General features: G+C 40.8%; 1 protein-coding gene across 24 annotated transcripts in view; it reads left to right on the plus strand.

Annotated features, from left to right (window-relative positions):
* Positions 1-16,955, plus strand: part of MAGI1 (membrane associated guanylate kinase, WW and PDZ domain containing 1) — a 653,852-nt gene that overhangs the window by 593,491 nt on the left and 43,406 nt on the right. For all 24 annotated transcript variants that reach the window (XM_027958195.3, XM_027958187.3, XM_027958189.3 and 21 more), the window contains one exon: positions 13,756-13,787. In XM_027958195.3, coding sequence (XP_027813996.1) covers positions 13,756-13,787 — 32 coding nt within the window. The remainder of the gene's footprint in view (positions 1-13,755; positions 13,788-16,955) is intronic.

Here is a 16,955-nt window from a genome sequence, read left to right on the forward strand (position 1 = left end):
GCTATATGTACTGTGTAATTGAAGCAGACTTCTCCGTAGCAGTAAAGCTGTACAACTGTATTCTTAATCTTCTTAACAAAATGCCACCTGACATAGCATTGGGAGCTCACTTAGCCCATACGTCAGAAGTCTAAGCATCTCTTTAAATTATGATGGCTGTACTATTTCATAATGACCATTATGAGGTCCCCAAAGGAAAGAATGTCTTCATCTTTTTAGAGACATTGAGTCTGGTGCTTCTGTTCTTGGCAGCTGATATCATATTTGCTTTGGAAAATTATGCTGCAGGGTTGATGATGGAATTTGGCTAGAAGAAGGAGACAAAAATCAAACATATCTAAATTAGGACCATTTTTCATTTTGCTTTATGGATTCAGTTTTGTTTATAAGGTCCTTCAGTGGAAACGTACTCTAGTTTTAAACTTGGTGTTGAGTTTATGCTGGCACCCTAACTTTGTTTGAAGGGAAGGTAACTTTTCTAAAAAGGTCATCATCAGTATTCAATCAGGAATCAGTTATTGCGTGTTGCTTCCAACCTCTTGACCTCATGTTTAGATGCTTCCGTGGTCATTGTCCCCTCTGCTCCCTTCTTCACTTTGGATTTGCTTTTTTCTCTCATACTCCCAAAAGCAACGGAGCTCCCTCTTATCACAGCACTTAGTACTGACCACATTGCATCATAACTGTTGTTTTGCATCTTTCTCTCTCTTTAAAAAAAAAAAAAATTCCTTTTTTGGCTGTCCTAAGTCTCAGTTGTGGCATGTGGGATCTAGTTCCCTGACCAGTGATTGAACCCAGGCCCTGTCTTAAAAGAGAAAGAGGTGGGACTTCCCTTGTGGTCCCCTGCATTGGGAGCTCAGAGATTTAGCCATGGGACCTCCAGGGAAGTCCCACCTCTTTCTCTTTTAAGACAGACTATAAACTCGTCCAGGTCAGGACCATTTACCTTTCATGCTTCAGTAGGCATTTGGCAGAGCTCAATAAATCTTGCATGGATGAATAGGTACATGGACAGTCTCGTCTCATGATACAGGTCTTATCTTAAATACTCTCTTTAAGAAAGAGATGCTTGGCCACTGAGTATAAAGTAGCCATACATGCCAGGCACTGCATGTTCCATTATCCTGCTTCAGTTCAGTTCAGTTCAGTCGCTCAGTCGTGTCCCACTCTTTGCGACCCCATGAATCGCAGCACGCCATGCCTCCCTATCCATCACCAACTCCTGGAGTTCAGTCAGACTCAACGTCCATCGAGTTGGTGATGCCATCCAGCCATCTCATCCTCTGTCGTCCCCTTCTCCTCCTGCCCCCAATCCCTCCCAGCATCAGGATCTTTTCCAGTGAGTCAACTCTTCGCATGAGGTGGCCAAAGTATTGGAGTTTCAGCCTCAGCGTCAGTCCTTCCAAAGAACACCCAGGGCAGATCTCCTTTATTTTTTTTTTTTTTAAATTTTAAAATCTTTAATTCTTACATGCATTCCCAAACATGAACCCCCCTCCCACCTCCCTCCCCATAACATCTTTCTGGGTCATCCCCATGCACCAGCCCCAAGCATGCTGCATCCTGCGTCAGACATAGACTGGCGATTCAATTCACATGATAGTATACATGTTAGAATGGCATTCTCCCAAATCATCCCACCCTCTCCCTCTCCCTCTGAGTCCAAAAGTCCGTTATACACATCTGTGTCTCTTTCCCTGTCTTGCATACAGGGTCGTCATTGCCATCTTCCTAAATTCCATATATATGTGTTAGTATACTGTATTGGTGTTTTTCTTTCTGGCTTACTTCACTCTGTATAATCGGCTCCAGTTTCATCCATCTCAACAGAACTGATTCAAATGAATTCTTTTTAACGGCTGAGTAATACTCCATTGTGTATATGTACCACAGCTTTCTTATCCATTCATCTGCTGATGGACATCTAGGTTGTTTCCATGTCCTGGCTATTATAAACAGTGCTGCGATGAACATTGGGGTACATGTGTCTCTTTCAATTCTGGTTTCCTCTGTGTGTATGCCCAGAAGTGGGATTGCTGGGTCATAAGGTAGTTCTATTTGCAATTTTTAAGGAATCTCCACACTGTTCTCCATAGTGGCTGTACTAGTTTGCATTCCCACCAACAGTGTAGGAGGGTTCCCTTTTCTCCACACCCTCTCCAGCATTTATTGCTTGCAGATTTTTGGATCGCAGCCATTCTGACTGGTGTGAAGTGGTACCTCATTGTGGTTTTGATTTGCATTTCTCTAATAATGAGTGATGTTGAGCATCTTTTCATGTGTTTGTTAGCCATCCATATGTCTTCTTTGGAGAAATGTCTATTTAGTTCTTTGGCCCATTTTTTGATTGGGTCGTTTATTTTTCTGGAGTTGAGCTGCATAAGTTGCTTGTATATTTTTGAGATGAGTTGTTTGTCAGTTGCTTCATTTGCTATTATTTTCTCCCATTCAGAAGGCTGTCTTTTCACCTTGCTTATAGTTTCCTTTGTTGTGCAGAAGCTTTTAATTTTAATTAGATCCCATTTGTTTATTTTTGCTTTTATTTCCAGAATTCTGGGAGGTGGATCATAGAGGATCCTGCTGTGATTTATGTCTGAGAGTGTTTTGCCTATGTTCTCCTCTAGGAGTTTTATAGTTTCTGATCTTACATTTAGATCTTTAATCCATTTTGAGTTTATTTTTGTGTGCGGTGTTAGAAAGTGATCTAGTTTCATTCTTTTACAAGTGGTTGACCAGTTTTCCCAGCACCACTTGTTAAAGAGATTGTCTTTACTCCATTGTATATTCTTGCCTCCTTTGTCAAAGATAAGGTGTCCATATGTGTGTGGATTTATCTCTGGGCTTTCTATTTTGTTCCATTGATCTATATGTCTGTCTTTGTGCCAGTACCATACTGTCTTGATGACTGTGGCTTTGTAGTAGAGCCTGAAGTCAGGCAAGTTGATTCCTCCAGTTCCATTCTTCTTTCTCAAGATTGCTTTGGCTATTCGAGGTTTTTGTATTTCCATACAAATCTTGAAATTATTTGTTCTAGTTCTGTGAAAAATGTGGCTGGTAGCTTGATAGGGATTGCATTGAATTTGTAAATTGCTTTGGGTAGTATACTCATTTTCACTATATTGATTCTTCCAATCCATGAACATGGTATATTTCTCCATCTATTAGTGTCCTCTTTGATTTCTTTCATCAGTGTTTTATAGTTTTCTATATATAGGTCTTTAGTTTCTTTAGGAAGATATATTCCTAAGTATTTTATTCTTTTCGTTGCAATGGTGAATGGAATTGTTTCCTTAATTTCTTTTTCTACTTTCTCATTATTAGTGTATAGGAATGCAAGGGATTTCTGTGTGTTGATTTTATATCCTGCAACTTTACTATATTCATTGATGAGCTCTAGTAATTTTCTGGTGGAGTCTTTAGGGTTTTCCATGTAGAGGATCATGTCATCTGCAAACAGTGAAAGTTTTACTTCTTCTTTTCCAATTTGGATTCCTTTTATTTCTTTTTCTGCTCTGATTGCTGTGGCCAAAACTTCCAGAACTATGTTGAATAGTAGCGGTGAAAGTGGACACCCTTGTCTTGTTCCTGACTTTAGGGAAATGCTTTCAATTTTTCACCATTGAGGATAATGTTTGCTGTGGGTTTGTCATAGATAGCTTTTATTATGTTGAGGTATGTTCCTTCTATTCCTGCTTTCTGGAGAGTTTTTATCATAAATGGATGTTGAATTTTGTCAAAGGCCTTCTCTGCATCTATTGAGATAATCATATGGTTTTTATTTTTCAATTTGTTAATGTGGTGAATTACATTGATTGATTTGCGGATATTGAAGAATCCTTGCATCCCTGGGATAAAGCCGACTTGGTCATGGTGTATGATCTTTTTAATGTGTTGTTGGATTCTGATTGCTAGAATTTTGTTGAGGATTTTTGCATCTATGTTCATCAGAGATATTGGCCTGTAGTTTTCTTTTTTGTGACATCTTTGTCAGGTTTTGGTATTAGGGTGATGGTGGCCTCATAGAATGAGTTTGGAAGTTTACCTTCCTCTGCAATTTTCTGGAAGAGTTTGAGGAGGATAGGTGTTAGCTCTTCTCGAAATTTTTGGTAGAATTCAGCTGTGAAGCCATCTGGACCTGGGCTTTTGTTTGCTGGAAGATTTCTGATTACAGTATCAATTTCCGTGCTTGTGATGGGTCTGTTAAGATTTTCTGTTTCTTCCTGGTTCAGTTTTGGAAAATTGTACTTTTCTAAGAATTTGTCCATTTCTTCCACGTTGTCCATTTTATTGGCATACAACTGCTGATAGTAGTCTCTTATGATCCTTTGTATTTCTGTGTTGTCTGTTGTGATCTCTCCATTTTCATTTCTAATTTTATTGATTTGATTTTTCTCTCTTTGCTTCTTGATGAGTCTGGCTAATGGTTTGTCAATTTTATTTATCCTTTCAAAGAACCAGCTTTTGGCTTTGTTGATTTTTGCTATGGTCTCTTTTGTTTCTTTTGCATTTATTTCTGCCCTAATTTTTAAGATTTCTTTCCTTCTACTCACTCTGGGGTTCTCCAACTCTTCCTTTTCTAGTTGCTTTAGTTGTAGAGTTAGGTTATTTATTTGACTTTTATCTATAGGACATTTCACCCCAAAACAACGAATTTCACCTTTTTTTCAAGTGCTCATGGAACCTTCTCCAGGATAGATCACATCCTGGGCCATAAATCTAAACTTGATAAATTCAAAAAAATCGAAATCATTCCAAGCATCTTTTCTGACCATAATGCATTAAGATTAGATCTCAATTACAGGAGAAAAACTATTAAAAATTCCAACATATGGAGGTTGAACAACACACTTCTGAATAACCAACAAATCACAGAAGAAATCAAAAAGAAATCAAAATATGCATAGAAACGAATGAAAATGAAAACACAACAACCCAAAACCTGTGGGACACTATAAAAGCAGTGCTAAGAGGAAAGTTCATAGCAATACAGGCATACCTCAAGAAACAAGAAAAAGTCAAATAAATAACCTAACTCTACAGATCTCCTTTAGAATGGACTGGTTGGATCTCCTTTCAGTCCAAGGGACTCTCAAGAGTCTTCTCCAACACCACAGTTCAAAAGCATCAATTCTTCGGCGCTCAGCCTTCTTCACAGTCCAACTCTCACACCATACACGACAATTGGAAAAACCATAGATAGCCTTGACTAGACGGACCTTTGTTGGCAAAGTAATATCTCTGCTTTTGAATATGCTATCTAGGTTGGTCATAACTTTCCTTCCAAGGAGTAAGCGTCTTTTAATTTCATGGCTGCAATCACCATCTGCAGTGATTTTGGAGCCCCCCAAAACAAAGTCTGACACTGTTTCCACTGTTTCCCCATCTATTTCCCATGAAGTGATGGGACCAGATGCCATGATCTTCGTTTTCTGAATGTTGAGCTTTAAGCCAACTTTTTCACTCTCCTCTTTCACTTTCATCAAGAGGCTTTTTAGTTCCTCTTCACTTTCTGCAATAAGGGTGGTATCATCTGCATATCTGAGGTTATTGATATTTCTCCCAGCAGTCTTGATTCCAGCTTGTGCTTCTTCTAGCCCAGTGTTTCTCATGATGTACTCTGCAAAGAAGTTAAATAAGCAGGGTGACAATATACAGCCTTGACGTACTCCTTTTCCTATTTGGAACCAGGCTATTGTTCCATGTCCAGTTCAAACTGTTGCTTCCTGACCTGCATATAGGTTTCTTAAGAGGCAGGTCAGGTGGTCTGGTATTCCCATCTCTTTCAGAATTTTCCAGTTTGTTGTGATCCACACAGTCAAAGGCTTTGGCATAGTCAATAAAGTAGAAATAGATGTTTTTCTGGTACTCTCTTGCTTTTTCGATGATCCAGCGGATGTTGGCAATTTGATCTCTGGTTCCTCTGCCTTTTCTAAAACCAGCTTGAACATCTGGAAGTTCACGGTTCACATATTGCTGAAGCCTGGCTTGGAGAATTTTGAGCATTACTTTACTAGCGTGTGAGATGAGTACAATTGTGCAGTAGTTTGAGCATTCCTTGGCATTGCCTTTCTTTGGGATTGGAGTGAAAACTGACCTTTTCCAGTCCTGTGGCCCCTGCTGAGTTTTCCAAATTTGCTGGCATATTGAGTGCAACACTTTCACAGCATCATCTTTCAGGATTTGAAATCTCAAAAACAACAGAATGATCTCTGTTCGTTTCCAAGGCAAACCATTCAATATCAAGGTGATCCAAGCCTATGCCCCAACCAGTAACGCTGAAGAAGCTGAAGTTGAACGGTTCTATGAAGACATACAAGACCTTTCAGAACAAACACCCAAAAAAGATGTCCTTTTCATTATAGGGGACTGGAATGCAAAAGTAGGAAGTCAAGAAACACCTGGAGTAACAGGCAAATTTGGCCTTGGGGTACGAAGTAAAGCAGGACAAAGTCTAATAGAGTTTTGCCAAGAGAACGCACTGGTCATGGCAAACACCCTCTTCCAACAACACAAGAGAAGACTCTACACTTGGACATCACCAGATGGGCAACACCAAAATCAGACTGCTTACATTCTTTGCAGCCTAAGATGGAAAAGCTCTATACAGTCAGCAAAAACAAGACCGGGAGCTGACTGTGGCTCAGACCATGAACTCCTTTTTATTCTGCTTAATTTCCTTGAAAAAAAAAAAGTTAAGTGATTTATGTGTTTACTGGCTGCACTGGGTCTTCACTGCTGCACACCCGCTTTCTTTAGTTCTGGCAGTGGGGGCCACTCTGTTGCAGTGTTCAGGGTTCCCACCACGATAGTTTCTCGTTGTGGACCGTGGGCTCTAGAGTGCAGGCTCAGTAGTTGTGGCATATGGGTTTAGCTGCCCCGAGGCATGTGGAATCTTCCCAGACCAGGGATCAAACTGTGTTCCCTGTATTGGCAGGAAGATTCTTATTCACTGACCACAAGGGAAGTCCTATCCTGCTTCATTTTCTTCACCAAAAGTATCACTCTGAAATTATTTGTGGATTTTTTTTTTCTATTTCCCCACAGAATGTGAACACTGCGAAAACAGGTTCAGTTAAATGCACTATCTCATACAAGCTCTTGGCACATAGCAGGCCCTTAGCCCAGTTTGCTTAAATGAGTGAGTGCATTTTCCCTAATTTCCTTCCTACCTTTAGCGAAAAAAAGTTAGGGCAAACTATATGTACCTTTTTCAGTTTTCTGGACTGTCCTTATTAGCATTTCACTGGTGAGATGAGGGCAAATTAAATTTGTTTTGTGGTTTATATATTATGTATTGAACAAAACAAACGAAATACTGATTGGTAGAGAATGGTGCAGATGGCTTTTTTCCAGAAAGGTTACTGGCCATTAATGTTAATTGTTCAGAGCTGTTGGTTTGCAATCTAATAATCATCAATTCTGCATTACCAGGAACATCACAAATTTTTTCACTTTCTTTGTTTTGTACCTCTTCCCATCTGTATCTTAATGATCTCTTGATATTTGGATCCATCGGCATACTACTCTATCCTCCAGTAAAAGCATTACCTAGTAGTTTCATAATTTTTTCATGCAGCAGCATTTTTGCCCATAAATATTAGTGTTCTGGTGTGTTCTTAGTATCGCTCCTCAAATTTTTTTTTTAGATCTTCCCAAGAAAGAAGGAGAGGAAAGCAGCAAAACCTTCCCCTTTCTCTCGATTCTTCTCATTGTCCCCTCTATTTGCAGATGAAGTATTTTGCATACCCTGTTCTTAGAGACACAGACTCAGCCGAAATGAACTTCATTCTAGGAATTGCTTCTAACACCATACTCATGTGCTTGAACAAGATGATTTAACCTGCAGATCATATACCCCAACAGAAGGGGCTTCTCAGGCTCCCTGATCAAGGTTTCAGAGGCTCCTCGAATTTGTATGCAAAACTGTATGCTTCTCTGCAGCTTTGCTTCAGAAAGGCTCTAACAGCTTTGTATCCCATTTTCAATCGAGGCCATGGCCCATAATTTAGCAGTACAGACACTTGAGTAGAAATGGCATCATTGAATCAAGAGAGAGCTAGAACAAACTCCAGTTATTTTTTAATCTAGCAGTGCACTAAAGCCAGTAGGTATATCCCACTGTCCAGGTGCATTCAGTGTGGCTACAATGTTCAATAAAAATTAACTGTTTGTGATTCTAGTTGTAGTGTATGTAAATTCTTAGAAAATACCAAAAATATGAAGATGAATCACCTATTCATCCTAGCAGTCTGGACAGATATTTTAATACATCTTTCTGTAGTCTTTGGGTGTATGATGTATGTGTGTGATATAACATTTTTTAAAAAGGAATTTATATTGTCTGGCAGGTTTTAATCTGCTTTTCATGTCTTGTGTCGTTACCATTTTCTCACGTTGCTCAATAGTCTTCACTTTTACAATCCACTCATTTTTAATGAATTCATAATTTTCCATCTTGTTGATACAACAGTATGCTTGCTCATTCTTCAGTTCTTGGAAGTTCAAATTGTTTCCATTTCTGCCTTCTTTAAATAACACTGTGTGGAACATCTTTCCCGTGTATATCTGTGTGAGACTCTGTTCCTGTTCCCTTAATACAAATCCTAATGATAAGTTTACTGAGTTAAAGTCAGTTGTAATCTGTGAATCCTGCATTTAGCATTATGCATTGATAAGTTTTAGAATAAGAAAGAAAACTTGTAGGGTCTGAAATGAAACTGTGTTCAAAAGTAGTCTTATTCTCTTTGAAGCCTACCTAAGACTAGCCTCTGACCAAGTTCTTAGTTTTCTTTCTGTGGCTTTTCTGGGAGCTACCTCTCTCTTTCTGAATATATATAAGTTCCTTGCTCCTTACACATGGCATTACCATATTCAGCAGTACAGCTGTAAATGCATCATTTTGCTCTGCACTCTGCTAAGGAATCCCTTGTGTTTGATGATGTAAATTAGTGACATAGTATATGTTAGAATACTGAGGCGGGAACCAAATGTTTCCATTAAAATTCTCAAATCTAGAGACTAAGTGAAAAGGGGAATGACTATCACAATGAAAAAAAAGGAAATTGATGACGCAGTACATTTTTCTTATTTGAAGATCCACTTTGCTTTTGACAGTGACTTTAGCATTCCCCCCTTCCAGACCGTTTGTGCAATTTTTCTTGGTTCTTTCAGAGAGTATGGTTGGTAGACAGTCTCACTTCCTTTCAACCTAGAGAAAATTAGGTCCAGGGAAGTCCAATCTCTTTCCCAGCATCTCAGGTTTTGTTTATCTTGGTGACAAAATGGGAAAGAGATTGACTTCGGTTTGGCTTGCCTGATACCCAGCTGAGCTATCCAGTGTCTTCCCTATTTCCATCTAGTCAGTAGGACAGACACAAGTCTTAATCTCAACAGGATGTTTAAAGAAACTCAATGTGTATATATTCATTTTGGGAAAAAGTAAGCAGCTCTTGGAGAAGAAGTCAGTAGAAGTCAGTAGTGGCTCTAGAGATTTAAAAATGCAATAAAATGTTCTGAAATTTGCTGCGTTTATCTTACTTAAAGAGGCAGTATAGACCTTATTGTGGTGTCTGTGGGTATGTATATGTTCATAAGTAAACAAAGCTTTTCTTGTTGTGGAACATTCTAAAATAGGTAATAAAGCCATCCATGATATCATTGGCCCAAGAAAACACAGTTTTAGTGTATAAATTTCTGTGCTTTCTTCCCAAATGCTTTGTATTCTGTTATATTTTTACTTTTTTCATATAAACATTCATGTACAACCATTTTAAAATTTCACCAAGAATAATACTTGCCATATAGTTGTATGAGAACATGTTCAGTAGCGTAGTTTATGGTCTTGATAGCTAAAGGAAAGAGATTCCTCCTCCTCCTGTTAATTGATCGTATATCAGTCACTAGCCGGTCATTTGCCATTTGTTTTCTCCAGAGGGACACCTTGTTCATTGGAAACTTTAGAAATTCAGGCCCCCAGGTTTTCTCACTTGTGTAGACCACACCCAGACTTAACACTTTGAAGGTTCACTTCCCCGTGCAATTTTCTGGGATCCCTTTGAAGCTCCAGGCTCTAAGAGCAGATGGTGCTGTCCGTGGATTCTTTCTTCTGCCTCTTCTCACAATCCCGCTTCCTTTCCCTGAAGGGAGCAAATGAGCCCCTTCAGACAGGTGCTCTTTCTGCCCATATGCCTCCTATGTAGCATGTGACATGATTTCTACAAGACGGGCTTCCTGTGTCCCCTGGGAACACAAAGTTTACCTTTGTCCTAAGGAAAACCACTGACATGCTGTTGGTATGGGGTGGTTCTGCTTTCCGTGGCGCATCCAAGGTAGGATGGCCTGCAGTCACCTCCAGTGAAACCAGAGCCACTTAGCAGGATTTCTCAGTCTTGGAAAAGTCTGCCGAAAAGGGATCTCTTTTAGTGCTTTCCATTAGGTCTTCACAGCTATTTTCAGCCCATCTGAATAGCTTTGGTTGAAATAAATTATAAATTGTCATCAGGAGCTTGGTTCCAACATTCATATTCATTAGATTTTAAGGTTTAATGATGATGTGGACCTAAAACAAATCTTTGATTTCTTCCTTTTTTAGCAGTCAAATGGAGTCTCTTGATTTTTGACTTTTTAAATACTGTTTTGTGGGCACATTTGGCTCCTGTCAGTGGTGTGGCTTTTTTAAAAAGAAGAGTTTTGGCAACTAGCCAGCACAGAAGAGCAAATGCCTCTTTAAATTAAAGAACTTTATTTGTAAAACAACTTGTTGGGTCACTTGAGCCTGGGATTTTTTTAGAAGGGTCCATGGACTGCTTCTTCAGAGCAAACAGACTAACTGGTTACCACAAAATGCTTTAGACTGGTTGATTTTGTACAGTTAATGGAAGGGCCATTAATTAATTAATGTTTAGTTTATTGCCTCAACAAGATGTGAGTATGTTCTTGCGGAAAGAATTCTAGATTAAGGCTGAAGCCTGCTTAAAATAGTCCATCCACTCCCTGCCCCTTATTTCCCCACTGGAAACACTTCACTTGCCAGTATTTGTGTGTGACAGTCAAGAGCATGGGTGTGTCTGAATCTGTGTGATACCCATGTCTCGTGCCTTCCCTTCAGCCTCATGCTGTTCTCATTCAGCATTATAGTTTGGAGGCCGTTCATGCTGTCACTAGTAGAAATAGCTTGTAGCATTTAACCTCTGCTTCATAGGTTGGCCGTCCCTGAGTTTATCTTGAACTTCCAGTTGTTTCCAGATTCTTTCTGTACTAATCATGCTGCAGCGAGCAGCATGTACCTGCAAAACTTTGAATGTGGGTGCGAATAGTTCACTATGATAGAGGATCCAAAGTACCCTTTATTTTATATATGAAAATCGTAAGAGATTGAGGATTCGAGATGGTCAGAGTTTTAGAACTGATAAGCAGAGTGTAAATTGAAGTCGTTTTCCCTGACTCCTCGTAACTAGTTGGAGATTCTTTACAAAGTTTTGTAGAGGGTTGTTAGAATCCTAGGCATTGACAAGTCTAGCAAAAGCTCACTCCAGTGAAGTATTGTTTATTCCAATGCACTAAGAAGATCAGTCTGAATTAGAGAAAAATCTATATTTAAAGATGTAATATTAGACCATTTTAATATGTACACAGTGACCCAAAACTAATATCACTTGATAAAATTCCTTAAGGGGAATCTCATTAATGAACAAATCAAAGCACCTAATGATTATTTTTAGGAAAAAAAATGACACATCTAAATTGCTCAAGACAGTTATTCTCATCCATAGGCAAAATATTTCCCCTAGCATGTTAAAATCCAATATATATATTGCATTTTAAATATATATAAATTGTTATAAATAATATATATTCTATAACTATACATAAATATATGTTTTTATACATACTGCATTTTAACATGCTAGGCAAATGATTTTTCCTAATTAGAGTAAGATAACCATAACCATTTATTTTTCCTCCTGAATGGTGTAAATTAGCAGAGAAAGGTAACAGGGCTGACATTTGAGGTCCCACCTGCTCTGTGCCGGGTTTGAGGCTTTTAAACATTTTGTCTATTAAATTACCCCAAATGGGCACAGAGTCTGTAGTCTCTCCATTTCCTGAACTGAGGAGTGAAGGACGGTAAAGCAGCTGACTGAAGGTAGTCTGTGCAAATTTGCCAGAACTGAGCGAGTGATGATCCTTGTCCTGCAGTGGCATAGCTTCCTTAAAAGAGTCCTCAGACCTTCCGCGTCAGAATCTCCTGGGATGTGTTTGCATTCTGCAGATTCCTGGGCCCCTGACGGTGGGTCCTGGGATTCCGCTTTGATAAGAAGTTGCCAGGTCCTCCATATGCGCTCCGAAGTCCCAGAGCCACTGTGCCAGACCGTGGTGACCTCCTTTCAGTGAGATGACAGTCCATCCCAGAAGAGTGTCCCCACTGCCTGTGGGGACGAGCAGCCCCTGCCACGCCCTCTTGCAGGGCCCCATTAGCAGCGCTCCTCTGGACAGCTTCTTCCTACTCACCCACTTCCGCCGCCTCCTGCTACTTGCATTGAACTTAGCACGCCTCGTGGTTTGACAGGTCACTTCCAAGTAGAGGTGAAATCATCACTACCTAGGGATTGTGTTCTAAAAAAGGTTGACATTTCCGGTGGAAAGTCATCAGATCCCAATACATCAGGACCTGTATTGTGCCTAACACAGGTGGAATCTGCATTTTGCAATCTAACCTTGGCTCAAACCAAAAATTAAAGGACAGCTTGCAGAAATGACTACTTTTTAAACACTGATAAACGCTGTGCTTTTCCTTTCCAGCCCTCCTTGGCCACGCTCCTCTTGGTGACAGGTTTCCCATAAGTCTGCCCCTAATGGCTGCTGAGTTTCCCAAAAGTGAGAGCAACGGTCCCTTTCAGCTCTCCCTCTCCCAGTAAAGACAGGGGGGTTTTAGAAGAGCCTGCTAGGATCCGTGAGCACCTTTTCTCCTCTGCCTTTCTCTTTCTACATTATTATCTCTTTCTCTCAGCACCATGAAATTTCTCTTTTTACTTCCTAACAATCTGCTTTCAAGGGGCTGGTCCTAGGAAACTGAATAGGAGTTTACTTGCACGAGTGACGTGTGGAGAGGTGTGCCATGAGCCAGAGGGGTTCCTAGACTGGCTTAGGTTTGTGATCTGTGTGTGCTGGCAAAAGACGATCTGTCTTTGTTTTGGTATTCAGCTCATCCAAATAAAGAAGGCATTTCCTCTCCTAAAAGGCAGGGGGGAAAAAAGACTAAGAAAAAAATTTCTTTTTTAATTTTAACCATGGGCTCCTCTGAAACTAAATATACACCCCCTTCCTCTGTCCTGATTGGTCCTCATCAACTGACAAGTGGATCGTGTGGAAAGGAAATATCTTGGACTTAATTGTAAGTTAAGTCTCTCTTAATCCAGAAGAGCATTTGAGATTCTGTCCAAGTGTTCAATTTCCCAGGCCGCTGAGGTCTGTGAATTTCTTTTCCCAGCCTCCAGGCTGCTGCAGTACAAGTCAGCATAGCTAATGCAGATAGATCTCCTGCCTCTCGCTCTCCTCCTCCCTCTGCTTTGATTCGATATGAACAGCCTGGTAACTCCGATGCTGGGGAGAAATCTGACATAACTCTGCAGATGGCTAGGTTGCCATGAAACACCTGGGGATTGTTCTTTAAGGAAAAGGTAACATTTATATGCTAATGATTTCTCCTCCCTCCCCCCCCCCCAACCCCTTCCCTCCTTGTTGCATTTTTTCCAGGACTGCCAGTTCCCAAGAAGAGCCCAAAGTCGGTAAGGACTTGTCAGTTACTTGGTACTGGTTTTTTGGGGGTGGAGGGTGGGAGGCTGGTGGTGGGAGGAGACGCTATCTGGCTGGACTTCACTAAATGTGTTTTAGAGTGGGTGGAGGAGACAAGAACCAAGGCTCATTTTATTAAGTTCTGGAGCTCTGTTTGGTATAGAAGGTATTATCTGGGTTTGTCTTTTAACTGTCCAGTGATTTGTAGGCAGGCTGCAGGAGCCTGGATAAAGAATGCACGTTTGTAATCTTCTCTGTATACATGCTTCACAACTCTCATTCCGATGCATGAGTCTCTTAGATGTTTTAACTTGATACAAATGCTATTGTGTCTTTTGGGAGGAGGGAAAAAAAAAAACCCTCCACCTGCTTCCTGAATAGCCTTGCTCTCAACTGGTGTTCCCAGCCATTCACATGGGTGGATTCCCTCCCTAAGCTTTCTTATGCACTGGATGATAAATTATTTAAAAATTGTAAAGCCTGTAGGTTTACGGAGGAATAACTCTGTCCTGTGTATATGCCCATGCTCACATGGAAAATGCCCCAGCACTGAGAATAAGACATTTTGCCTTCTGTGGAAATGTCCTTTGTTGTTTTTCCGGCTTTAGCGGCATTATGCTGCAGGTATAGGATTCTTTAAAAAAAAAAAAAAAATCAATGTTATGCTGTCCTTTCTAATCTGGTTTCCCTGAAGATGCATTACCTAGTTGACATGTTAGCTAATAGCTTAGAGGCTCTAGTGTTTGCTTGGTGGTGGTGAGCTTCTGCTCCCAGGGCACTGACAACAAATTAAAATGCTACTTAAAAACTCAAAATCTGGAACTCCGGTGCCTGTGCAATTGATCCAGGTGAAAGAACTTTTCCCAAATCTTTAACAGTAAGATACAGAGAGAGAGGTGTGCTTCCTTGTGGCTTAGAATATTAGGGGGCGGGGGAGGGAAAATTGACAACCTTCTGCCATCCGGGAGCGGAGAACCCTTAAAAACTTTGCAGCTAATGTGCTGCAGCTGAATTTTTCCACCTGTCTCCAAGACTGGCAGCAAGAGGCAGAAGTTTATTCAGGAGATGAGAGAGGGGGCTTCCTGCATTCATAAGCCCTACTCCTAAGTTCTCCAAAGAGAAAAACCTGCAATAATGGATGTGATTCCAGTGGCATGATGCCAGGGTGATGGGAACATGTGACTTTGGGGCTGCCTTCCTTGTCATTTTGTGTTAGTGTCCAGGCTGAGAAGGGCTGGTAGGTGTCCGTGTTGGAACTATGGAGATTCCAAAGCGTGTGTGTGTGTGTGTGTGTGTGTGTGCACGCACGCGTGTGTGTATGTGCATACTTATGTGTCTCCCCATCCCTGGGTCATAGTCAGAAACCTTTTCAGCCTTCAGAAAAAAATAGAAGCACAACTGAGAGAGGTGTCACACGAGCTTGAGTTATCAGGAGTCATCCCTTTTTCTCCCCTGCCCCCTGGCATGCTACGTGATGCATGGACTTACTTTATGCACTCCACATGAAATGGAGTCTTGACATGGAGCATACTGGGGGAGAGAGCAGTTTGGCACAGGCAGGATGACATCAGTAGCAAGGTGTTCTGTGTTGTTTTGCATTCCATTTAAACTTGCTGTGCAAAAGGATCTTTGTAGATTCATTTGCACCTTTTCTCCCCCAACACATTGTGGAATTTCCTGCTGAACTCAAAGGGTATCAAACAGGTATGGGGGCCCGCATTCACCAAGTCAGTTAAGAATTCCCCATGACCGTTTATTTTCGTGGAAACCGTGTCGTTAGCAAGCAGCAAACCAATTACTCAGGTTGCATTCCTAGGGAAAAAAGCTCTCTTAACTGCTTTGCCCACAGTCTGCTGGCTCTTAATTACCACAAGCTAAGAGACTGGTGTGTTGCTGGGTTAGAAAAGAGCCAGCCCCCAGCCTGGGGCTTGTCCTTTCCTGGTTTCTCTGCCAGGACAGAGATGGTGGTTTTCACTGCATTACTGGCACCCTTTGGCAGCTGCTGCACAAAACTGGCGGGGGGGGAAGGCTATCAGCCAAGGTCTGCTGTTGCCAGTTAGAGCCTTGCTAACATCTGTGATCAGTGGGAGTTCTGTACAGGTGGGTTGAAAGCTGTTCCCCTTTCCCAGTATGAATTTTGATGAAGTCCTGCCAGAGAGACAGATGACGATGAGTTTTTTTGGGTAGAATGGGAGGGAATCCATGGGGAAGTTGAATGTCCTGGTTCCAGAACGCCATTCCCATAGTGACAGACAGAGTCAGTTAGGCTGCAGAAGGAAATGTGCACTGTCTGTGCCTGGGTTATGATACGCTGAGAGTTACTATTAGTTCTGAGATAACATTGTCTGAACTGAGGATGGTGTCTGTTCTTTATTCGTAGAGGCTCCTGATGTTGACTTGCTCATGTGACTGACAGCTTCCTTTGCCCTCATACCTTTTTTTTTTTTTCCCTAAAATTTCAATAATTGAGTAGTTGGGTTTTTTTTTTTTTTTTTTTAGAACAGAAGGACTTCTCTTTTTTAATCTCATTTCCCCTCCTGGATAGTCTCTGTAACTTACTCTCAATCAGCAATTTCACCTACTAGGTTTAGTGTAAATGTTAAGTTTATGGTTTATATACTCATGGGGGACAATGGTGATGTCTTAATAACATCTTTCTAATTTAATACCTGGACATCCATAGCATCAGGGATTTTTCTGCCAAATGGCAGAGACAAAAATAAGACATATTTGCTGTCAAGTTTTAGCCCTCACTGGGAAACATTTGGTGGCCCAATTTAATCCCCATCTTGACTGGAAACTTGTTTAACAGAGACTCTTTGTCAAAATCGCACACAAGGATTTTGTGTGTGAGAACTGAAAACTCTCAGTATCACATTAAACTCTGAATCTGAAGTCAGTGTCCACCTAGGTTTGCTCTATCGTTCATTTCCCAGCTGCTGCTTTCTTTTCTCTCTTCTTTCATCTGTCCATCTATCCATACATTTCTCTCATATCTCTTCATCCTTTCATCCATCCATTCAGCAAGCTGGTGTTGAAAAACAGCTAAGTGTAGGGTTTGGTGTGAGCCACTGGAAATGACGTAATAAATAAGATGGTGCCTTCTTGGAGCCTACAAATGCTCCTTTCAAAACAAGGATGCCCTGTCACAGATCACTAAA

The sequence above is a fragment of the Ovis aries genome, chromosome 19 (assembly GCF_016772045.2).
Source record: "Ovis aries strain OAR_USU_Benz2616 breed Rambouillet chromosome 19, ARS-UI_Ramb_v3.0, whole genome shotgun sequence".
In the NCBI taxonomy this organism is placed as follows: domain Eukaryota; kingdom Metazoa; phylum Chordata; class Mammalia; order Artiodactyla; family Bovidae; genus Ovis; species Ovis aries.